The 25427-nt window shown below is 55.8% G+C and overlaps 1 protein-coding gene across 1 annotated transcript in view; it reads right to left on the reverse strand.

Annotated features, from left to right (window-relative positions):
* Nucleotides 1–4388: 4388 nt before the first annotated feature.
* KSR2 (kinase suppressor of ras 2) overlaps nt 4389–25427 on the reverse strand; it is a 43032-nt gene continuing 21993 nt past the window's right edge. Inside the window, exons 9-14 of the mRNA XM_039388484.1 lie at nt 20798–20894; nt 16274–16407; nt 12133–12264; nt 8381–8510; nt 7398–7531; nt 4389–5785 (exon numbers count right to left, since the gene is read on the reverse strand). Coding sequence (XP_039244418.1) covers nt 5779–5785; nt 7398–7531; nt 8381–8510; nt 12133–12264; nt 16274–16407; nt 20798–20894 — 634 coding nt within the window. The 3' untranslated portion in view covers nt 4389–5778. The remainder of the gene's footprint in view (nt 5786–7397; nt 7532–8380; nt 8511–12132; nt 12265–16273; nt 16408–20797; nt 20895–25427) is intronic.

Below are 25427 nucleotides of genomic sequence, written 5' to 3' on the forward strand. Positions count from 1 at the left end.
CCCAGGATGTGACAAAGAGAGAGCAGGAAGGGTCTCCCAGCCCCTACCATGGATAAATATTCCTGGGATGTGACAAGGAGAGGGCAGGAAGGATCTCTCAGACCCCACCATGGATAAATATTCCCGGGATGTGACCAGGAGAGGGCAGGGAGGGAGCAGCATGGGGTGGGGAGAGGGGGGTGGGAAGAACAACGTTTTTTCCAAGGTGTTTTGTTTGGTCGGTTGTTGTTTGTTTTTTTTTTATTATTTTTTTTTCTCCTTTTTTTTTTTTTTGGCATAAATAATTCATACACTGTCACCTCACCAAACACTGCACGAGAAACCACGGGAACAAACGGCGATCCAGGTCTGCAGGTCACAGAGATTCGCACCCAGTCGGACAGCGGAAATTATAAATAACTTTTCTGCGAGTGTAGAAAACGTTAGAAATCGTCACTGTACAAATTTACATCGGGGGGACATCCATCGTGCCTTTCTCAGCGCTGCTCTTCTGTCCTTTTGTTGTTTGGTTTTTGTTTTTTTTTTTTTTGGAGGGGTTGATTTGTAAGGTTTGGGTTTGTTTTTTGTTGTTTTTTTTTCACTGTTTGTCGTTGGGTTTTTGTTTTTGTTTCGTTTCGTTTTGGTTTTTTTCCCGTTCTGCAACGACGCCGACAAATATATATATATGTATATATATATATTTTTCTGTATATATTTATAAAAAAAAAAAAGGAAAAAAAGGGGAAGAGGCACCAAAAAGAAAAAAAAAAAAGGGAGATGAAAGTCAGCTCATTCTGCAACGGTGAAAACACGGAGAAAACAAAGCAGGCCATCGAGTTCAGTTGGAAACTGTACAGGATTTAGAGCTCGTTATATATGTATATATCTATATACATACATATAGAGATATGTATATATATTTATATATACCTTATGTACAAGGAAATGTAACTTTTTTTTTTCCCTCTGACAAGGAAAGGAAACTTTACAGGGGCTGGAAATGAAAGGCGGCTCTTGCAGCTTCCCCAGGAATCGCTGTTGGCAACCAAAATAAAAATAAAAATAAAAATAAATAGAAAAAATAGAGATATAAATACAAATAAATTAAAATAAATAAACGGGGAGAAAGAAAGGAGGAAGGAAAAGCCAAGGTGCCCGGCAGAGCACTGGCCACTGGTGGCACTTGGGGGGGAAACACAACGTCTGAGGGCACCCCCAGCACAGAGCCCTTCTCCTCAGCGTGGCCAGAGGGACAGGGCGTAGGCACCAGCTCACCCAGAGCGCCCTGAACTGGCAGAGGGGGGGTTTAGGTGGGATACTGGGAGGGTGGGCAGGCCCTGGCACAGGTTGCCCAGAGAAGCTGTGGCTGCCCCTGGATCCCTGGGAGTGTCCAAGGCCAGGGTGGATAAACTTGGAGCAACCTGGGCTGGTGGGAGGTGTCCCTGCCCATGGCAGGGGGTGGGATGAGATCACCTTTGAGGTCCCTTCCAACCCAGACCGTTCCATGGTTCTGTGATCTAACAAAGGCTGAGCAGCTCCTCCACCTCCAAGACATCCATTCCTGCCTCCCATCCCTCCGAAACCTCAGTCATCTCCTGCCATGGCCAAGGACTGGGTGGACGTCACAGGGGTGGACTCTGAGCTCATCATACCCAGGGACTGCCCGGTCAGGGCTCAGCGAGGTTCGGGGTGATTTGGGGGCAAAGGTGGAGAGAAGGAGAAGCCGGAGCAGGAGATCCCACCTGGCAGCCAGAGGAGGCCCTGCTGCTCCTGGGCCACGCAGCACCACCCCTCCCACGGCTGGCAGTGCCTGCACCACCCATCCCCAAACGTGGTGCTCCCCATGGGCACTGGAACGCCGGGAAAAACCCCCAGGCAGCAGCACAGTCAAGGATTGGGATCTCTGGGAGCCTTGGAGGGCGACTGAAAGGATAAAGCAGCTGAGAGCTGGAGGGCTGGGCCAGGAGAACATCTCTGCTGCAAGGGCCTGGGGACAGACCCCGAGGATGGGGATGGTTCTGGGGTCTCAAACTGCTGCTCAGACCAGCTCTGATGGTTCTGGGGTCTCAAGATGAGCTCAAACCAGCTCTGATGGTTCTGGGGTCTCAAGATGAGCTCAAACCAGCTCTGATGGTTCTGGGTCTCAAGTTGTGCTGAAACCAGCTCTGATGGTTCTGGGGTCTCAAGCTGTGCTGAAACCAGCTCTGATGGTTGTGGGGTCTCAAGATGAGCTCAAACCAGCTCTGATGGTTGTGGTGTCTCAAACTGCTGCTCAGACCAGCTCTGATGGTTCTGGGGTCTCAAGTTGTGCTGAAACCAGCTCTGATGGTTGTGGGGTCTCAAGATGAGCTCAAACCAGCTCTGATGGTTCTGATGTCTCAAGCTGTGCTCAAACCAGCTCTGCTTTCACTCGGCACTTCTAGAAATAGCCCTGTCTCTCCTCTAGCTCACACAGCTAGACCAAGCCACTGGATGGACCTTCTCCCTCCTTAGGATCTCCTGTTAGAGGGTTTTTTGGAGACCTTCTCCTACATTCTCTCCCTGCTGAAGGGCTGGACATTTTTAAACTGGGAGATTAAAAAACAAAAACCAAACCACCCTCACAAAGCCAGAGTCAAAAAAACCCCAAAGAACAACAACAACAACGGCAACCAAAAAGTAAGATTTGTTGGTTTGGTGGTTTGTGGTTGTTTTTTTTTTTTAATAATTAAGACTTTCAAAAATAAGAAGGCAGGATGCAAATAACAGTGCTGCCTGAACCACCACTGCTGAACAGAGTGGAAGGGAAGGAGCTGCTTTTCTGAGCTGATTTATGATAAATACAGGGCAGCTGTTGTGCCATCCACGCTGTTGTGTGACAGCTCTGCTCGTGGCCTGGGTGAGACGCCCCAGTGAGGGAAGAGGAGGACAAGGAGGGTGGGAACAGGGAAGATTTGGTGACATTTGTTGGCTAGAAGGAGCACTTAGCTCCTTTCAGATGCCCAAAATCCAGTGGGGAAAAAGCACGGACGAGGGGGAATGAGACAGGACAAGGGGAATGGGTTTAAACCAAAAGAGAGCAGGTTGGGGAGAGAGAATTTACTGGGGGGGTGGGGAGGCCCTGGCACAGGTTGCCCAGAGAATGTGGATGCCACTTTGCTGGAAGTGTCCAAGGCCAGGTTGGACGGGGCTTGGAGCAACCTGGGCTGGTGGAAGGTGTCCCTGCCCATGGCAGGGGGTGGGATGGGATGAGATTTAAGGTCCCTTCCCACCCAAACCATTCCATGGTTGTGTGGCCGAGGCAGCAGCAGAGCCCTGTGAGGACCTGACACCAAACCAACCAAACCAACACACTGCCCAGTTCCCTTGTTTCCTTGACTCTTGGCCCATAAAATCCATCAGGTGCCCATCAGCAGCTGGGAGAGCCCACAGGGGGATGTGCCAAGGTGAGACTTTCCAGGCCAGGTGAGGACTTGGGGCGCAGGGAGCAAACCCACAGCAAGCCCTTCGGGATGGACACTGTCCCTTCCACCAGAAACCTGCACATCCATCAGGCCACAGCACTTTGCCACCCCTGGGGACGAGCAGCACCCGTGGCATCACCTCCTTCATCCTTCCAACACCTTCCCCTCACCAAGAAAGGTAAGTTTTTCCTGCTCAGAAACTAAACCCACGGAGCCACAAGGACACCAACCTTTCTCCAGCGACCCCTCCCCACCTGAACGTGCTTTGGGGCCCGGTGATTTCATGGTGAGACCTCCCCGTGCCCCCCTGGCAGCCAAAACCTGCGGCAAGGGGGTGTTCTCCCTGCCCCAGAGCTCAGGAGCACCCCAGGTGAAGGCATTGGTGAAACCTCAGAGAGACTCTGAGGCTTTAGTGCAACGTTTATGGCACGAGCACGGGCACGGGGGAGGCAGCAGGAGGGCTTGGGATGGGCAGGATGGGTGACAGAGGACCTTGGTGCTCTGCTCTGGGGTGGGATGAAGATGGGGGGGTGTTAGCAAGGGAAAAAGCGGGATGTGGAGGAGGCAGAGGGTGAACAGCCACAGAGCATCTTCCTGCATCCATGGCACGAGGGGATGCTCCTCACTCAGGCACCCCAAACCGCCTGTGCTGCTGGGGCAGGGGGCAATCAGCCCAAAACAGGGGCTCATCCTGCCCTCCCTTGCTCAGCCCACTTGGCCTCAGCACCAAAGGCAGAAGGAGGCGATCCTGCCTCATCCCAGCTCCGGTGTGACTGCACATGTCCCAAAAGCATCAGCAGGAGACTCCTCCAGCCCCACCCTGTGCCCCATCTGGGGCTGGATTCACCCCCACCCTGCTCCTGCCCACCTCAGATTTCACACATCAGCACGTGTGGGAATTTTAAGCCATCAAAGCACCTTCGTGCACGCCCCCACGATTAAAGTGCCGTCTCATCCCAGCTCCAATTAGGTTTCTAATCTCCTTTTACTTATGCTGAAGTGGTTCAGACACCAGCAAGGAAGAGCTGGAGGAGAGCAGCAAACAAACCAAGGCTGGTTAGTTTGCGCAGCCTCGTCGTGTCTCCAAATTAAAGCCAAACTGAGGCTCCAACTGAATTATCCAGGATGGTTCCTGTCAAGCAATTATGCTCAATAAGGGCCTGGAAATGCAATTTGCCATCATCTGTCGCGCTCGGCAGCTCAGCTGACGGGCTGGAGGGGCCACCTGAGCTGGTGGGAGAGGGAAATGCCAGCACACGGCGCTCCGATGGCAACACCAGCCCCGAGCTGCTGCCCGAGGAGCGTTTCTTCGGGAAGGGCTGGGATTTGGCAGGTGGAAGATGAACGTGCAGGGGGAAAACGGGTCGTTCGGCCGGGATCGTCCCACGTGCGGGGCTGGGAGGGGAGAGGCTCTGTACAACCAGAGCCTGTTGGCATTCCCAGCTCCAGCAGCGAAGGGAAGGCCACGGGAGAGGGGAATGAGCCCGAGCCCGGCTCTGCTCAGCCCCCTCAACGCCCCCAAACCCGGAATTTGGGGAGGGAGGAGAAGGCAAGAGCGGAGCAGGGGCGGGGAGGGCGAGAGGTCAAGGCCGGCTGATGAGCCACACGCCGGGGCGGGCGGATAACTGAGCGGGAATGCGGGGATGTGTCCCGCTGGGAGGGAGACCCGCGGGGGGAATCGTAAGTGGACGCGGCTGGGAGGTAGAGAAGCCACTTGTGAAAGGTCACGGCCGCCCACGAGGGGCCGTGGGGGGAGCGGGGCTCCTCCAGATGCATTTCCCCGCGGGGGGTGCGGCTAAAAGCAGCGGCACTCCCCGGCCCCGGCAGGCTCCGGTGCTGAACTCGGGAATCAGCAACATTCCCCCTTTTTTTTCGTAAAAAAAAAAAAAAAAAAAAATAAAGGCAATAAATAAGGGAAATTAAATAAACCCACGGAGAGCCGAGAACACAAGCCCTCCCCCAGCCGAGCGTCGTGAGCGCTGGGTGGGGTCAGAGGAGCCCAAAATTGAAGTCGTTTGCCTCGTGGGTCACCCCTGCTCGGTGGGGAACCGACCCCAGGGCCGACCCCGTGTGCGCGGAGAGCCCATCCCACCACACCGGGCATTCCCGGGGCTCGGCCGCCGCTCCGGCTCCTCCGGCCCTCGCAGAGGCTTCCCGGGGCGAAACGTGCGGGGGAAGAGTCTCATTCCCGTCTCATTCCCGTCTCATTCCCGTCTCATTCCCGTCTCATTCCCGTCTCATTCCCGTCCCGCCGTCGGCCCCCGGCGCCCGCTGCTCCTCCGCAGCACGGGGTGGGAAGCGGAGAGGAAGAGGAGAAGTGCTGGGGGAGGAAGGCACCGTCCCTCGGCTCCTCCCGTCACAGCCTGCGAGGGACACAACGAGCCGAGTCAGCACTCGGGGCTGGCTTTGGCACCGCGGGCTTTGTGGGGCGGCTCACGGCAAAAAAAAACTCCTCAGCCAGGTTTGGGTGGAGCTGCCCCCTCCCAAAAAGGGGCACAGCCTGAAGCTGCACCAGGGGAGGTTCAGGTTGGACACTGGGAAGTTCTTCCCAGAGAGAGTGATCGGACACTGGAAGGGGCTGCCCAGGAGGGGGTGGAGTCACCACCCCTGGGGGTGTTTAGGGACACTCTGGACGTGGCATCAGTGCCATGGGCTGGGTGACACAGTGGGGTTGGGTCACAGAGTGGACTGGATGATCTCAGAGGGCTTTTCCAGCCTCGTTGATCCTGGGATTCTGTGAACTTCTGCCCTGTGCCAGCCTGGGTTGGGCTCTGCTGGTGCATCATCTCCAGGGAGTTTGCTGGGTTCCACACACCTCACCCCCATCCCTGTGTGTCCAGGACCCCCGAGGGGGTTGTGTCCCCCATTCCCTTGGTGCAGGGGTGGCAGAGCCCTGGGTACCACACCCAGCTCGGGTGAGCAGGGACCCCACAGGGAAGCCAAGACCAGGATCAAGAGCCAGAGCTGAGTCCCTGTGGAAGGAATCAGCTCGGATGGAAAACAAGCGCTGAGCTGAGACATCCTCCCTCCACTTGTGCTTAGCAAAACAGGGGGCTGATCATTAAGAGGGGGCTGGTAATTAAGAAGGAGCTGCAGGGCAGCCACAGCCCATGGCAGGTGATGGCAAAAACCTTCCCCAACCCAACGGAGCAATTCCACAACCTGCTGCTTTGGGGGCCATCAACCCTCAGCTTCCCTTGCCCGGCTGCCGGAGCCACCCCGGTGCCTGCTCCCAGCATGGATTGCTAATTAACTCCCCCCCTAATTAATGACTTATGTTCAAGGTGATCTAGGGGCCATCTGACTGAGGGTTTTGTGCTGCTCAGCCCCGTGTGGGGACAGGAGGTGGCACAGGGGACACTCCAGTGTGCCCGTAACCTTGGGGCCGCCCGCCTTCGCCGCACAGATAAGGCAGCCAGGAAGGGTCTTATCAGATGTAGCAGGAGAAATGAGCATCTCCAACCTTCAGGGAGGAGCAAGAGGGATGCTTGGAGCATCCTCTCCCTCAGCTCACATCCTTCTCCCTCCCTCCATCCCCATTTCCAGCCTCCACAGTCCGGGAGAAAGAAAAAACACCCCCCCCCCCCCCCGTGAATGCAAGCCCTGCGTGGGTGAGACTTTTGGTTCTGTTTGTCACAATATGACAAATTCAAGGGAAGAAAATGAGTTTCTAAGTGATTGTTCTGCCTTTTTCCTGCTGTTTCCAACAGGGCAGATCCCGAATCCCTGGCTGGGGAGTCATTTATGGCATTCCCTGAAGCAGAGGGATGTGACTAAGCCGGAGCGGTGGAACAGAGCAGGATTTGGCCATGGGAGAAGAAGAGACCTGGAAGCTGCAGGTCTGAGGAGGGACCCCCGGGCAGGGCATCCCCCCAGCAGTAAAATTTGGGAATAGGGAAGGTTGGGCAGGGGCAGGGCATCCCCCCAACAGTAAAATCTGGGAATAGGGAAGGCTGGGCAGGGGCAGGGACTTACTCTGCCGACTTCCAGAAGTGCCCGGGGTGGGAGAGGCGGCGGTTGCGCTTTGGCAGTTTCTCCAGCATGTCCATGAGCTTGGTGAAGGTGGGTCTCTCCTCCTGCTCGTAGGCCCAGCAGAAGAGGAGGATGTCCTGCGGCCACACAGGGTGGGGGGGTGAGCAAACCCAGCCAGTCCCTCGCCCACCATGACCCCCGTGCCCAACATCCACACCACAGGGACCCCACCTCCGTCACCACGTCCTCGGGAAGGGCTGGGATGGAGGGGATGTGTCTATCCCATGAGGACCCAACTCCATCACCACATCCTTGGGAAGGGCTGGGATAGAGGTGATGTGTCCATTCCATGAGGATCTGTCTCCATCACCACATCCTTGTGAAGATTTGGGGTGGAGGGGATGTGTTCATCCCACAAGAACACGTTTCCATCACCACATCCTTGTGAAGATTTGGGATGGAGGGGAATGTGCCCATCCCATGAGGCCGTGTCTCCATCACCACATCCTTGTGAAGGGCTGGGATGGAGGGAATGTGTCCATCCCATGGGGACACCATTTCCATCTTGTGAAGGGCTGGGATGGAAGGGATGTGCCCATCCCACAAGAATCCATCTCCATCACCACATCCTTGTGAAGATTTGGGATGGAGGGGAATGTGCTCATCCCATGAGGATCTGTCTCCATCACCACATCCTTGTGAAGATTTGGGATGGAGGGGAATGTGCTCATCCCATGAGGATCTGTCTCCATCACCACATCTTTGTGAAGGGCTGGGATGGAGGGGATGTGCCCATCCCACAAGAACCCATCTCCATCACCACATCCTTGGGAAGATTTGGGATGGAGGGGATGTGCCCATCCCACGAGGACCCTTCTCCATCACCACATCCATGTGCGGGTTCCCGGGACCCAGCAGCCAGGACACGCACCGGTCCCTCCCCACACCCCCCCATGGAGCTGCAGCGCCTCCCCCCCCCCACCTACCGAGATCTCCTTGCCCATCCCGATCTGGCTGAGGTTGGGCTTCATCCCTCTTCCCACCTGCCAGATGATCGCCTCCGCCGGCTGCGTCTTGAAGGGCCATTCCCGCGCGTGCAGCTCGTACCAGATGGTGCTGGGGGGAGACAACGGGAATTAGAGGGAGATGGAGGAGCCGGGAGGCATTTTGGGGTGTGGGGATGTCTGCCCGTTGCACCCACCCCCACCATCTCTCCCCGCTCCAAAATCCCCGACATCCAGGAGACGCTTCATGACACCGGAGGGGCTCAGCCCTCGTTATGGAGGTGACACCTCTCCTATTTTCCGGATGGAAAACGGAGGGGTTGACCCAGAGCAAGCCCTGATCCACACCAGAGATGATCCCAACCTATGGGAAGGAGGACAGGGGCTGCTGGAGGTCCAGGCAGAGCCTCCAGCCATCCTGTTCCATCCAGTGGGAATCTCCCACCCTGCTGCAGTGACGCTTTGCCCCTCTGCCCGTGGGGGATCCCGCTGCTGGGCTGGTGTTCCCGACACCCCTCCAGGGAAGGACGAGCCCAACTATCCACTTGCACTCCGGTTTTCCCCCTTTTTCTTCTTCCAAGCTACAAAAACCCGTCCAAGCCGTGGCAAGAACCGTCCCAGGTGCCCTCACCGGGCGATGGCACAGGCGAACCCTCGGCCATCTGCCACTGCACCGAGCCCTCCCTTCCGCCAGGAATCCCAGATCCAAGGGAATATCCCAAACCAACGGTGTCTCTGGCTGAGCTGGCAGCCGCCCCCACGGCCCTCCGCCCCCGCTTCCGCCTGGGAGTTTTTTGCATCCTCGTTTTCTGGCATCCAGAGGCTGGATGAGCCCCGACTCCCGCGGTGCCGCCCCTCTTGTCCAAGGCAAATTCCATGGACCTGCTTTTCCCTTCCAGGGATGCCGTCATGACCAGTTAAAGCAGCAAGAAACAGGGTTAAAACGACATCAGGGTGGAAAAAATCTGGCGGAAGAGGTCTGATAAACATAAGATCATTCCCTGATTTTGGAAATCGGCTCTTCTGATTTTGGAAAAACACGCCCAGTTTGGCTGTAAATCTCCAAAAAAATTTGAATAACGTGGCAGTAACGTTGGTGCTGTGGGTGCAGAGGAGGTGGGGGCTGGGGAGGGCTGGATCCTGTGGGCAGGCTCGGGGATTCCGGAGGTGCCTCCACGCACCTAACGATCGGATTTAGCACATCCAACCCCTTCATTCAAGTTCCTAGCTGGGAGTTTGGGGATTAAGTTTTCCCCTTCCCGCTTCTGGATGCCTTCAAAATATTTGGGCTGTGTTTCCTGAGGTGCCCCGGGGAGCGGGATGCTGCTCTGTGTCAAAATGTTAATTATCGATGGGATCTCTCGGGTTTTGGTGAGGACACACCACCAGCCTCAGCCCCCTGCTCTGCACCACCCTCACACGCTTTACTTTAACATCTCTGCCTTCTTTAAAAAGCTCTTTTCCTCTTGCTGTCGCTGATCCCACAAATCCTTCGTGGGAAGCAAATAACCCTCCGGATCATCCGTGAGCCTCCAGGGCTTAACCGAGGGCAGCAGAAACAAGAAAGAGGGAAAACGGGGGAAAATCTTTTAATCTTTTAAGGAAACTCGTGCTTCACACACGGGCAGAGCTCACACTCGAGGAGAAAAAGGGCAAATCAAGGCTCAGCAACCCACTCTCACTCCGTTCCGTACGACCCCTTAATTCCTTCTTTATTTTCCTGCCGAAGTTGTGCCTCAGGAGGGTAAAAAAAAAACCCCAAGCAGGTCCTTTTGGCTGTAATTACTCTGGGTTTGATGGAAGTATCACCTCCTCTAACGGGCCCACGCACCCTAATCCCCCCAGCCTTTAAGGTATCCATGAGAAAATTAATCCCCCAGGGAAAATCCTCAGGTTTGTCGGGGTGGGATTGGGCTCCTGCCCCGAGGGAGGTTTGTGGGCAGACAAAGGGCAGGAATCGCTGAGGGAGACTCAGGAATTCTCCTTTTCTTGGCCTTTTGGTAGCACAGGCACCACCAGCCCCTCCCTGCAGCTGGGTGAGGGGGAAAATCTGGGAGTCCAGGAGCTCCCAGGCCTGTGCTCTCCAGCTGTGGCATCCCCATCCCATATCCAAGCACCTTCTTGTGCCCCCAGGAGGATGCAGGGGAGAGATGATGCCAGGCTGGCAGCCCCAGGATACTTTGGATCCTGTTGTCCAGAGCCACCCTAAGCCACAGGCAAAGAAGGAGGATTTGGCATTTAGGGACTATTGGGGTGTCCAGGGATTCCCAGACCTGCATCCCCCATCCTCTGCATCCTCAGCTGACACCCAAGCACCTTTTGGTTGGTACCTGCCCCCAGGAGGATGCAGGGCACAGATGATGCCAGGCTGGCATTCCCAGGATCCTGTTGTCCAGAGCTACCCTGATCCACAGCCAAAACAAGAGGATTTGGTGATTTAGGGAAGACTGGGGTGTCCAGGGATTCTCAGACCTTTGTCCCTCACCCCTGCATCCCCAGAGAACATCCAAGCTATTCTTGGTACCCCCCCAGGAGGAGGGTGATGCCAGGCTGGCATCCCCAGGATTCTCTGGATCCTGTTGCCCAGAGCCATCCATAGCTAAAACAGGAGGATTTGGTGATTTAGGGAGGATTGGGATGTCCAGGGGCCCCCAGCCCTGCAACCCCAATCCTCTGCATCCTCAGCTGACATCCAAGCACCTTTTGGCTGGTACCTGCCCCAGGAGGATGCAGGGGAGAGATGATGCCAGGTTGGCACTCCCAGGATGCTCCAAATCCTGTTGCCAGGAGCCACCCTGCTCCATTACAAAACAGGATTATTTGGGGATTTAGGGAGAATCAGGGTGTCTAGGAACTCCCAGACCTGTGGCCTCCACCCCCTGCATCCCCATCCATTGTCCAAGCATCTTTTTGCTCTGGATCCCGTTGCCCAGAACCACCTTGGTCCAGAGTCAAAACAGGAGGATTTGGTGATTTAGGAAGGATTGGGGTGTCCAGGGATTCCCAGAGCTCTGCATCCTCAGCTGACATCCAAGCACCTTCTTGCATCCAGGAGGATGCAGGGGACAGATGATGCCAGGCTGGCACTGCCAGGATACTCTGGATCCCATTGTCCAAAGCCATCCATAGCCAAAACAGGAGGATTTGGTGATTTAGGGAGAATCAGGGCATCCAGTGGCTCCCAGACCCGTGTCCCCAACCCCTGCACCCCCTTCCTTCTGCATCCCAGCCAACATCCAAGCACCCTCTTGTTGGTAGCCTCCCCAGGAGGAGGAGGATGCCAGGCTGGCATCCTCTGGATCCTCCAGATCCCGTTGCCTGAAGCCACCCTGGTCCATTACCAAAACAGGGTTATTTGGGGATTTAGGGAGAATCAGCATGTCTAGGAGCTCCCAGACCTGTGTCTTCCACCCCCTGCATCCACATCCAACATCCAAGCACCTTTTGGCTGGTACCTGCCCCAGGAGGATCCAGGGGACAGATGATGCCAGGCTGGCACTGCCAGGATACTCTGGATCCCATTGCCCAAAGCCACCCTGGTCCCCAGCCAAACCAGGAGGCTCTGATGGTGTAGGGAGGGTTTCACTCCAAATATCTCAAAGCAGGAAGGTGCTCCCAGCCCAGCCTGGGGGGTTCCCACAGGCAGCGTCCCCTCGGCTCTGGGACAAGCAGGCGGTGTCCCCGTCCCCACCAGTTCTCTGCAGCCCTTTGGACCCCCGTGCCACAGGACTCACCCCAGTGCAAAGACATCCGAGTGCTTGGAGAAGGGCAGCTTGTCCTCCTCGGTGTCCGGGGAGAGCTGGCGGATGATCTCGGGGGCGAGGTGGCACAACCAGCCGTTCTGGATGCGCAGCTTGTTCTCCCTCCTGCCGGAACACGGAGCCAGGGGTACCACGGGGGGCACGTCACCGCTGCCAGGCAGCCCCCCCAGCCCTGCCACCCTCTGCCCACAGCGTTTGAGCCTGGTTTTCTCTTTGTCACCCTCGCAAAGTCAGGTTTTAACCTCGCTCTGAGGAACGTCGGCGTGACGGGTGTGCATTGATCCCTGCCAGGCTGCAGGGCAAAATCTGAGCACAGGATGGTGGGGAGGGGGAGCTGAGGGGGATGTAGGGTCTGACAGGGCTCTTGGTGTGGCTGTTGCACCAAAACACCCTCAAAGCCCCGGGGGCAAAGCACTGCTGGGGGGGAATTCCCCCGGCGCTGACGCTGAGCTGGCCCTGCAATGTGGGACTGGGGACCACTAAACAAACTCATCCCAAACTGGGATGCTCCAGACCCTGCTGCCCAAAGCCACCCTTGTCCATTGCCACAACAGGAGGGTTTTCTGATTTCAGAACAGGACCTGTGTCCCCAGTTCTCCATGTCCCCATCCCACATCCCAACACTTCCTTGTTGGTACCACCCCAGGAGGATGCAGGGGGGAGATGATGCCAGGCTGGCACGCCCAGGATGCTCCAGATCCTGTTGCCTGGAGCCACCCTGATGCATTAACCACAACAGGAGGATTTGAAGATTTAGGGAGAGTCTCACTCCAAATTTGAACCTCCCCTTGACTGGGGACCACGAGCAAACCCACCCTGAAATAATCACCTGGAAATGGGTGTTTTCAGGTGTTTGGCCCCCACACAGCCCCTCCAGCCCATCCTCATGCCCAAGCCTCCAATGCCATCGCCCACAGGAGCAGCCTGGCTTTATTAACAGCCCCTCATTTAACCTCAGCTGTCCTTCCTCCACCTCCTCGAGCTCCCCCTGCTCAGTATAAACACTTTGGCCAACAGCTGAGGATGATGTTGGTTGCTCCTTCATCCTTTACATCCTCCAGGATGCACCACTGGCTTGAAAACGGCCCCTGGGCAGGGAGAAAAGGCAGGAATCGCTGCTGGGGGTGACACATTAAGCAGCTTGACCGTGTGTCTGAGCCCAAACTCAGCAGCAAGAGGCAACAAAAACTGTCCCACGTCATGTTGGGATGGAGAAGGAAGAGCCTCTGTCAGGAATTTCTCCCCGTTTGTGCTTCGGAGCCCTCCTAAAACCAGGGATGCCCAGGGATAAGGATGGCTGGGGGGACATCTGTCCTCCTGAATGTCAGCCTGGGGCCAAAATCCCAGAGCCCAGGGGTCCCCACCCAGGCAGAGGCACCTCCATCCACCCTCAGAGCAGGACAAGCTCCCACCACAACTTCTCCCACACGGCCGGATCCTCCTGTCTCCAAAGCCATCCCCATCCCGAGGCATCCCCTAGAAACCTGGCAGCCACCAGAGGAGGACCCCCCTCCTTAGGGAAGGACACTGATGGCCCGGGGAATCACTGATTAGGCCTCCTTGCCCCCTCTGGGGTCTGGAGGGCTCCTCTTCCCCCCGCGGTGACGGAGCCGCGGCCGCAATCAGCGGCTCCGGCCCCGGGAGCCGCCGGGAAAAGAGCACTTTGGCACAGAGGGGAGGCTTTCAGCTCCTCCCCAACCCTCCCCCCGCCATCCTCCAGCCCGCACAGCTCTTAATTACAAGCCAGCATTAAGCACCTGGGCAATTAGGGAGGATGCGGAGGAGCTGCCCCGTCCTTGCCGGTGTGTGCCATCCCCGCCCCGGGCGGGCAGCGGGGAGCAGGATGGAGTGGGCAGCGCTTAGATCTGCTCCACCACCTCTCAGCGAGGCCGGCTTTGCTCCCGGAGCTTTTATTTGTGCTCATTTCAGCAGCTCGGGGCTGTGATATCCCACGAGGGGCGTTCAGGCTCAGCCTTGGGATGCTCCAAGGACGGGGTTTGGATCCACCCATCGTCCCTCCCAGAGCTCTGAGCACTCAGCTGTGAGTTACGAGCTTCCAGCAACGGGGGCTGAGCTTTAATGTCATCCCAAGAGTGTTTTAATGGCAGGAATTTCAGGTTTTATAACAAAAGTTGCCCTGACTGCCCAACCCACATGGCCACTGCCACGGGCAGGAGAGAGCTCGACCTGCTGAGCTGCTTCTAAACCCACCCAGGACAAGTCCCCACCCAGGACAAGTCACCCCCAAGGACAAGTCACCCCCAAGGACAAGTCACCCCCAAGGCAAAGCAAGAGCTCCTCACGCTCCTCCTAATTAGAGATCAGCCCTCCCAAGCCAAATAACATTTCAATAACAGAGAAATAAATCTGATTTCGCCAGGAGAAGCCACCAAATCACCAGGTCTCTGCAGAAAGTATTTTAAACCCTTTGAACAGGCTGGTCTGGAGTTCATTCACAGCTGAAATGTCACCACCCTTAACCTGACCTGCAGAATTTCCTGCCTTCTCCACACGTGTTTGTCCAAGCCTCCAAGGACCCAAAATTGGGCTTCACCACTCTTCTTCTTCTGGAGGAACCAGAACCAGCAGAAAACCCACCCTGCAAAGCTGACCTGCAGACATTTGCTGCTTCAAAATCCGTGGTGTTTGAAGAGCCTTCTCTCAGCTCTCCCTCAGCAGAAAGCATGTTCCACCCACGGCCGTGCTGGAAGCCCCTCAGGGCAGAGATTTTCTCATTCTCTCAATTTTTCTCTCCAAACACTGCTCGTTTTCTGTCCAGCCTTGCTTTTCTGGCCATCCTCCCTGCCCTGGACTTCATCCCCTGGACTTTATCCCCTGGATTTTATCCCCTGGACTTTACCCCCCAGGTGACACCCCGGTCTTGAGCAGGGATGGCCACGCATTGCCCACCTCATCCTCTACCCCATTCCCCCAGCATCTCATCCCTCATTTCCCCTCCAGAGCATCTCTGACCTTCACAGCAAAGATTCCTGGCAAAACTCGGGACATTTCTGCCCAAATCCTCTTCCCGCTGCCGGAACGAGCTGTGCCTCCACCCTGGCAGGACCTGAGCCCCAAACCCCCTGCCCAGCTGCTAAACCAGAGGCAAAACCCACTCTGGATGGGATTTCTCGGACTCCCAAAGCTTTTGGCTGAGCCTGTGCCAAAGCAGATGATATTTGTGCAGGCAGAAGGGGAAGCCTGGCTGCCCATCCACCACGAGCAGCAGGGGATGGAGAGAAGCAGCCACCACCTTCTCCTCTAATCCTTGGGCCTCATCACATGGGAACTAGGGAAAAATATATCATTTCCACAGAGGAAACCTTCCTGTGCCGCTTCTGACATGAAGGGTTTGGTGAAAAAGGTGGGAAAAGTCAGCAATGCTCTTATTTTCCATTTTCTTTTCCCCCCCCACTTCTGTTTCCTTTCCCCCCTCCCAGCTTTGCTTTTCTTCCTTTCCCCAGCTGCTGAAACTCTTTTGCCCTGCCCTGCCTACAGCTGGAAAACCCCCCAGAGCGCCGGGAAAAGGAAGTTTCATAAGGAACATTTACCAACTGGTTTGGATTTAAACCCCCGGAGACCCCAAAAATGTCACAGTGCTGGAAATGTCCCAGGCTTGGCTCTGCTTTTCTCTGTGTCCTCGGCACAGACACCACGGCCAGATGTTTGTGACACCCAAAATGTCACCAGAGCAGTAAAGGGACAGCACAGGGATGGAACCACTTCACCCAGGCAGGAGATGAAGCAGATTCCAGGGATTTTTCGTGATATGTTAGGGAAAGGCCAAGGGATGAACCTGCCGGAGAGAAACACAGCCTGAGGAGCATCCCCAGGACGGCTGCAGGGTGGTTTGGCCATGGAAATGATGCATCCCATGGGAAGAGGTTGGGTCCAAGAGACACAGAGACTCACACAGGACATCATGTTCCTTCCTACTGACCAAAACCAACGGGCTTCAAACAGCCCCGGGGCACTCAAAGGCACCTTGAACTCCTGCCTGCCAAGGCTGCAGACACAGAAAGGCACAGAAGGGCTTTATGGGCTCCTTCCCAACGTGCCCAGCTCAGCAGGGCACAGGGAGGAACTCTGGTGTCTCCCCCACGCCAGGTCCTACCTGCCCGCCTGGAGAACGCCCGAGATGCTGAAGAGGCCGAAGTCGGTGATCACCACCTTCCCGTTGTCGTAGAAAACATTCTTGGACTTGAGGTCCTTGTGGAGGATCCCCTTGGCGTGCAGGTAACCCATTCCCTAGGAGGGAAAAGAGAGAGAGAAAAACCCCCCAAAATTAAAAGGGCGGCACAGACCCAGAGGATAACACCCGAGCGGGGGGACCCCTGAGGGAGAGCCGGGGCTGCCACGGCACATCCAAGCCACACATCCCAAAAAACACCCCTGCAGGAAGGGCAGGTGTGTGGAGGGATCCCTGGCAGGGGCCGGGCATCGTGCGGTGCTGGCGGGGACGGGCGTGGGCGTCTCGGCTGCGACTCATCTTCCTGATTAATTGATTACGCGAGAAAAATTAGCGGCGAGCCACACACCAGCAGCCACTTCCCTGAAAATCCTCCGCTGGGAAATGGATGATGATGATGATGTTTTCGCCCCCGTTCTCTCTCGGAGAGGAGGGAGAGGAGGGTAATAAGTCAACGCGAGGCCCCGGCTGAGCCGTCGGCGCTTCCGACGCGCACGCCGGCCCCATCGGCCCGGAAACGAGCTCCTCGCAGGAGCCCTCGCCTTAATTCCCCTTCCCCCAGGAAAAAAACGAGTCGGCGGTTAATTAAAATTATTGCTAATGATGCAAAAAAAAAAAAAAAAAAGGCCACGGGTGGGAAAATCCGAGCGCTCCTCGCTCGGCGCCGGCAAATCAAGGCGACCGCCGGCAGCTCCGCGCGGCGGATGTTCGGCTCCGCGGGGTAACCGGCGCTGGGAACGGGGAGGGGGATAAAAGACACTCATCCCGGCTCCCTCGGGGATTTTGTTGCTGGCCCACTTTTCGTTCTCCCGAGCAGACTAAGGGGAAAACTTGATGTAGAGGAGGCTGCGGGAGGATCGATGCCCAACAGGCCGGCAAACTGTTGCTTAAGAGCGAGTGATGGGTTGCCTGTCACGGGCAAGGGGGATTTATTAGCTGGATTTCCACGGGGATCCATCCATCCTAGGCCTGATCTTTTCATCTATCACCATTAACCGCGCAGGGTGGGGAGGAAGAGCACGTTTTTTCAGCTGGTGGCCGATGGGGGGCTGGAGGACGCGATCCAAATTCCACCGCCTGGAAAAACTGGGAAGGCAAACTGAAAACACCCCGACCCGCCAAGTTACAGGGGTTTCTCTGCACCCTGTAGCAGTCAAATCCTGAAGAGCCTCTGCCAAGGGAGGCTGTGGCTGGCTCTGAGCTGCTCCAGCTGCAGCTGGATGTCAGGACCATTCCAGGCACTGGGATTAATTAGGGGTCCCCAGTTCCCAGCACATGAAATAATGATGAGATTTAAAAACCTGCTTTCAGATGTCACTGTCACCTTCACAAAGTGCCAGGGTTGAGCGAGGGACAGCATTCCAGCATTTTTCCTGCAAGGAGCATCCGTGGGACAGGGTGGATCCCAGTTCCATGGGGATGCTCCCGTGGGCTGAGGGTGCTGGGAGCACGGAGCAGCAGCAGGGACTTTGCTCCCATCCTCACCCAGCCGGGTGGGAACTCATCTCCACGTGGCCACCAGACACAGCCCAGGCCTTGAGCCAAACCCAAATCCCTCACCTCGCTCCACAGAGATCCCACCGCAAATTCCAGCCCTGCCACCCTCACCCCTGGGATGATCCGGGAGAAAACACTCCGGGCCCAGGAACGCCTTCCTTTGCTCGGCTGCCGGGCGTGTGTGAAAAGGCAGCTCCCTCTGCCGGCATCCATCCCTGGATAAATCCACTCTCGCCTCTGGAGAACCCCGGGATAAGGAGAGCCCCTGCACGCACTAATCCAATCAGCTTAACAGCTCTTCCATCACATACCGGGATTCAAAGGATAAAGTCAAACAACTGCTGTGATGGGGTGGCAGTGCCAAAGCCTCCAGCTCCTCTGGGCAATGCAGGCCCAGGCCCACCCAAACTGAGGTGTTGGGCTTTTCCTTTGCTTCTCCACACCAAGGCCACCAAAACATCCTTAACATCTGCTGGAAGTTGGTGTGGAGAGGTGGGAAGGCTGGGAACCTTCAGCAGTGGTTGGGTCACAGCACAGTGCCAGGGCTGTCACGGACCTCTCCTGCCTTAAATTCCCTCAGCCTTTGCACAGAGAGAAAGGATTGAACGCGTGACCACCCACTCAGAGGGTTGATCCGTGTCTCCAAAACAAGCAGTCATTCTCCAGTGACAGGCCTCAGAAATCCTCTCAGAATTATTTCTGCAACAAAACGGCTGTTACTGTGCTGGTCCTAAATTCCCTCTGCCTGAAATTCCCTCTGGAGCACAGGGAGAGCACGGCCTCAGCACCCAGCTGAGCCTTTGGACCTCTGCTAATTCCTCCAGGGACCTGGACTGGACACAGAGTCCCTGTGCCCTGCAGGCTGAAACAGGATCACCCAATCCCGTCCTTCCAGGGAGAAGGAATGCAGGGATACAGGGATGCTGTCGGGGGTACAGCCAGCTCCACATCTGATTTGCTTCATGGTGATGATGGTGCTGATGTTCTCCATGGTGGTGCTTCCATCTCACTGACCTGGTGAGGATCCCCCAGTGCTGGTGGTGCCTCTCAACCCCACAAAGAGTTTGAGGTTCATCCTCATCCTCAAAAAACCCACACCAAGCAATGAACCCGCCCAGAGAAAGGGGCTGAATTGAGCCAGGATCTCCCTCTGGGAACACCCAGGAGGTGAGAGCCCTGAGCACGAGTCAGGGGGGAAAAATATGAGGCCTCAGGTGTTTCCTCAGAGGGAAAAATCCAGATCTAAAAAGAGGATAATATGGATCAGAAGTAGAAATGGAGAGAGGCTCTTGGTGCCTCAGACACCCCCAGTTCAGGCTGTGGCTCCAAGACACCCCTTGTTTGAGGTTGCCAAGCTGTCCCTAACACACACCAGCTGCAGGAGGCAACGCTCTCATCCTCGTCCTCAAAAAACCCACACCAAGCAATGAACCCGCCCAGGGAAAGGGGCTGAACGGAGCCAGGATCTCCCTCTGGGAACACCCAGGAGCTGAGAGCCCTGAGCACGAGTCAGGGGGGAAAAATATGAGGCCCAACTATGTGATGCCTCATTGGGAAAAATCCAGATCTCAAAAGAGGAAAATAGGGATCAGAAGTAGAAATGAAAGGGAAAGAGGCTCTTGGTGCCTCAGACACCCCCAGCTCAGGCCGTGGCTCCGAGACACCCCTTGCAATGCTGGCTTAGCAAAGAGGTTCAGGCTGGGCTCCCCTGCCAGAGACTTCAGGAGAATCTGAGGAATTGAAATTAAAAAGCTTAGAAACAATCTGCTCTTGGCTGAATCTGGGTGTAAATAAAATGCAAAACAGGCAATCAGAGCCAGCCTAAGCACCGTCCAGGGGATGGCACCATGCAGGATCTACTGCAGGATCTGCACACTCTGGTTTATAACACAGATCTGAATATTTAAGGGGGGTGAAGAGCTGCCAGAAAACCTTATTTTTATTTTTTTTCCCCCCCATAGAAATATGTTAAATGTGAGCTCAGCCCCAGCTGATCTGGGCTCTGGGGTGGAGGTGTTGGCTGACCTTGAGCAGGGCACAGGGTAGGACATGTGCCAAATATTTTTGGTATGGTTTGGTGATAAACAGGCTTGGAATCACAGCACAACCCAACTCTGGCAGACAGCTCAACACCTCTGGGGCACAGGGGCCGTGGCAGACACCTTCTGGGGAGCTGTGATGGCTCAGGACCCAAATTCCCAGCCACTCCACCCTGCCATGTGAGGATCCTCCCCGGTGTCACGCCCGAAGTGTCAAAGATGCTCTTTGAGTCATCTCTGGGAGAGGAGAAGCTTTTTCAGGTCTCAGAACCGTACGTGTGCTCTGCCTCGTGGCACCACAGCGTCCTGCCACCGGCCCCACGGCGCTGGCTCCGCCGGGAGCCCTGGCTCTGGGAATGCTTTTGCCGTGGAGACGTGGAAACCTCGGACCAACAGCAGGTTATTAACAGCAGGAATTATTAACAGGTGGCCAGGAAAGCGGCTGCCCCACCCCTGGGAGTGTCCAAGGCCAGACTGGATGGGGCTTGGAGCAACCCAGGATAGTGGAAGGTGTCTCCCTGCCCATGGAAGGGGATGGAATGAGATGAGATTTAAGGTCCCTTCCCACCCAAACAATTCTGGAATTCCGTGGTTATTACTTTCTTTTACAAGAGGACAGGAATATCCAACCAGCAACTCATTCCCAGAGCAAAGCTGGGCTCCAAGGCCTGTGCTTCCAAGAGGGAAGAGGAGCAGCGACCAGGATGAGCCCCAGTCACGGGGACCCCATGGAGGCCTTGGTGCCACACAAAGCACGGGAGGGAGGTCGAGGAGACCTGGATTTTAGAGCCAAGCAGGGCCATCCTGCCCAGAACCCTTGGCTGCTTCTCTCCCACTGCCCAGGGTGATCCCACTGGGATCTGGGCTGGATGCAGACCCCCCCCAGTGCCGGGCTGCCCCCACCCCACGGTACCTTCACGATCTCTTGTGCTATCTGCCTCGTCTTGTTGACGTCCAGGACGATTTTGGCGTCTCTCACCACCGAGTAGAGAGTCCGTCCTTTGCACAGGCTGGAAGAACAGCGAGAGGGAGAGAGAAAAAACACAGTTTACAGCAAGAAACGTCCCCAAATGACAACAGACAGCGGCTTGGAATTATAAACAATCACAAGAGCTTTGGCCACATCTCGAGGCAGGTGGGATCCAGTGTGGAAATTGGGGGGTCTCCCCAGTTTGGTGCTGGAGCTGAGCACCATCAGGGGTATCCTGGGCTGGTTCCTGGCTCTTTCTTCCCCGTGTCCCAGCCATGAGCAAACCACCTGGGCCTCTCGCTCCAGAGTTTTTTGTGCAAAACTGGCCACGGCTCCCCCGCCTCTTCCCCCCCCCCACCCCCCCGAGGATACAATGCTCACAGATGTAACATGAGTCAAAAGAGGGAAGACAGGGAGGGGGGGAGAAAAAAAGAAAAAAAAAGAACAGCCCAACCCGATGCACTGTACAATGTCCTCCAATTTTCCTTCTCGTACCAATTACAGTAAAATCTATTTACAGAGCCTTAATTACCAAAGGCAGCTGGATGGGGGGGGAGGGGGGGATATAAACCAATTAAAAATATATTGACATTTGAATATCATAATGGAGTCCGTGGGTGGATGCTGCCTCGACTCCCGCCCACAAAAAAAGGGCTTTTTTGCTTTTCTGTATCCACCCACGCTCATTACGGGCAACTTTGGAAGGAAGAGACTGGATACCTGTGCCTGGGAAATCAAGTGCCCGACACACATCTCGTTACAGAGCCTTCGGCGCCCGCAGCTGTTAATTTGCTTCTGTTCTGGTTACCAAATTAAAAGTTACAGGGTTTAATTCCTCTGCTCTCCCCCAGCTTTGCCCTCGCCCGGTTCCTGCAGCCCCGGGAATGCCAAGCACTGGGCTGGATTTGTCCCCTGGAAAATAACGGGGTTTGTCCTTTTTGGATGAAAATAATCATGGAACAGAGTCATGGAATGGCTGGGTTGGGAGAGACCTTTAAGGCTGTATAGTTCCAGCTCTCTGCCAGGGGCAGGGACACCAGACCAGGTTGGACGGGGCTTGGAGCAACCTGGGACAGTGAAAGGTGTCCCTGCCCACGGCAGGGGGTGGAATGAGATGAGCTTTAAGGTCCCTTCCAACCCAAACCATTCCATGAGCCTACAAAACCCAGAAGAAACCCAAACTTCAGAAGCTCATGAGCACAAAGGTCCCTCCTGCTCCTGAGCCAAAAGCTCCACATCCCTCCGTGGGCAGAGAGCACAATTTTCAGGTCAAGCAGCAAAGCAGGAACAGGACTAGCCCCATATCTCGTGGGTTTGGGAAAGACAACAGCGTCCTCCAAAGTATTTCATCACTGGCTGTGTTGGAAACAGCCTTGCTGGACACGAGTGGTGGGGATTTTAGGGCAGCAGCTGCTTCCTCAGGGATGGTTTTCCCTGTTCAGGTGTCTCAGCACGTCCCTGAGCACCCCAGCTGGATGCAGACCTGAGGCAACCGCAATTCCAAACACGATCTCCCCCTAAACCAGTCGCTCCCTATCTTCTGCAATAGCTGGGCTGCAGTCAAATGTGAATTTGCTGAAGATTAGGATCCAAGCACTCAAACTCCTGCTTGGAAATCAGTGATAAAACCCTTCGGGTTTCTGCAACCGGAATTAAGAGGGTGCAAAATAACGACAGGCACAAACTCTCCTTCCACCACAGTGTATTTTCCTGCACGTAAACCCGTGAAGTTTTAAGCTCTGCTACACAACAGCCACCTCCATGACCTGCCTGCACCCAGAGGAGTTCCCCCAGCCCTCCCCATTCCCCGGCAAACGCTTGTTTTCCCCCAGAGGAAACCATTGCAGCGAGTTGCTCGTGGTCTGAATTGGTCCCAAATTGACATTTGTAAATGCAGTGAGTGGATTAGCGCTGGAACCGGGCTCGATTTCAGCCCTAAAGCGAGTTAAGATCAGCTGTTTTCCTGGCAAAGGGTTGTTTAGAGGAAAATCCTCAAATTTCTGCCTATCTGAGCTGCTGAGATAACCCCGAGAGCGGAGCCTGCAGCCCTTGACTGATGAGATTCCCATCTCTCCACTTCATTTACGGAGGGACGGCATTAAAGGAGGCAGCGGATGGAGCCGGCACAAGCGCCGGCACAGGGAGAGCGGCCACGGCTCAGCCCCGGGGTGGTGGCACCACCACATGGGACGTGTCACCACTGCTCCTCAGACCCCGGGAGAGCCTCCAAGGCAGCCCAGGTGCTCCTCTCCTCCCCTCGATGAATAACCGCTCCGAATTAATTCAACCGGCGACCGCCGCGCCGGCACACCAGAGTTTTCTTGCCGGATAAGGAGCTGCCAACGCAGAGATAAAGCCCGGTTGATACCTATTATGCAGCACCTGAGCCCATTCAGCCACCACCTGCAGAACCTTTTCATGGCAGAGCCCAACAATTTCGCTTCTCCTCGTTCCTCGCCTGCCGTTCAATCGCTCCCCATTCGGGCGGCAGCGGCGGGAACAAAGCGCGGGGCACGCGAATCCTCTCCCGCCTTCCCGCCCGGAGAGCTCCGCGCTCCACGGGGGCATTGAGGCACCATCCGGAGGCTGAGGATCACAGGGCCACAAACAAAGGCAGGAGATTTGCATCTCGAGGCGGGTGCCGGTTCATTCACCGCTGAAGAGCGAGCTCAGAAAGGAACACTTGTGTTCTCCTCCCGAACTTCTCCGTCCCACCGGCTGGTGGAGCGGGCAGGTTGATGGCACATCAAACCCCATCCAGAGCCGAGGGGCAGCAGGGACAGCCCATCCAGCTGGCTCAGGGAGATGCAAAGGTCCTTCTCCACCCCGACCCGTGGCGCGGGCACGGCTCGCAGCCTTCCCCTGTGCCAGGACAGTCCCGGCCCCATCCCGCTGCAGATGCAACTCTCGACTCGAAATGAGTTTCTGAAGTGTTCAGCCAAGCAAGCCAAATCCCAAATTGCTTTATAAACACTCTGCATTTCCCAACGTGGGCTGAAGGCATCAGCAACGGGAGCAAAGCCAAGGCGACTCGCAGAGGAACAATTTGGGAGGGATGAGTGAGGAAGAGCTGGAGCGCTGCCTCCTGGTGTTCTTGCTCTTCGACGTGAAAACTGCCTCGGCCGTCTGCCATCCCCTGGGGGGCTTTACCCTGCTCTGCAATAGTGCTGGTCATCACCTCTGCACTGATGGCAATTGCCCCTACATTGATGGCTACCACCTCTGCACTGATGGCCACCATCTCTACACTGATGGTCATCACCTCTACACTGATGGCCACCATCTCTACACTGATGGTCATCACCTCTGCACTGATGGCCATCCTCTCTACACTGATGGTCATCACCTCTGCACTGATGGCCACCATCTCTACACTGATGGTCATCACCTCTGCACTGATGGCCACCATCTCTACACTGATGGCCACCATCTCTACACTGATGGCCATCCTCTCTACACTGATGGCCACCATCTCTACACTGATGGCCATCACCTCTACACTGATGGCCACCATCTCTACACTGATGCCTGTCACCTCTACACTGGTGGCCATCACCTCTATATTGCTGGTCATTGCCTCTACCCTGATGGCCACCACCTTTACACTGATGGCCATGGACTCTACACTGATGGCCACCACCTCTATACTAATGGCCACCACCTCTGCATTGATGGCCATCACCTCTCCACTGGTGGCCATCACCTCTACATTGCTGGTCATCGCCTCTACCCTGATGGCCACCACCATTACACTGGTGGCCAACACCTCTACATTGATGGCCACCATCTCTACATTGATGGTCATTGCCTCTACAGTGGTGGCCACCACCTTTACACTCATGGCCATGGACTCTACACTGATGGCCACCACCTCTATACTAATAGCCACCACCTCTGCATTGATGGTCATTGCCTCTCCACTGGTGGCCACCACCTCTCCACTGGTGGCCACCACCTCTACACTGGTGCCCATCACCTCTCCACTGGTGGCCACCACCACTACACTGATGGCCACTATCTCTACACTGGTGGCCACCATCTCTACACTGGTAACCATCCTCTCAACACTGGTGGCCACCATCTCTACACTGGTAACCATCCTCTCAACACTGGTGGCCACCACCTCTACATCGATGGCCAGCCCTTCCCCAGGGTTGGAGCCCCAGCCTGGCTGGAGCAGGGATCCCTTCCAGCTCGCTGCCGTTACTGCCTGGCGCTCTGTGCTTTCCTGCCCCTGCCCAACCATCCCCAGAAACGCCCCTTAAATCCACCGGGCTCGTTGGAACACCCCGAAGTGACAAATGCCAGAGCCCGGGAAGCTCATTCCTTGCCCGCCTATGGATTTATGGGGAGCCAGCTCCGATTCCATGGTGACAGTCGGCACTGAACACCCAGGGGAGACAGGAGAGAGAGGGGGAATTAATAAGAAGTGCTTTAATATAAAAATACCTCTGCTGGCAGGTTACGTCTGTGCTGGAGGAAAGACAGAGCCGAGGAGGGGCTGCTCGGATGCTCCCACACTCCCCACCAGTTTACTCATTTTTAGTATTTCACGGAAAAAAGGGAACCTTTG

Source organism: Pipra filicauda, unplaced genomic scaffold (assembly GCF_003945595.2).
Source record: "Pipra filicauda isolate LSUMZ 115617 unplaced genomic scaffold, ASM394559v2 scaffold656_size334665_pilon, whole genome shotgun sequence".
Taxonomy (NCBI): domain Eukaryota; kingdom Metazoa; phylum Chordata; class Aves; order Passeriformes; family Pipridae; genus Pipra; species Pipra filicauda.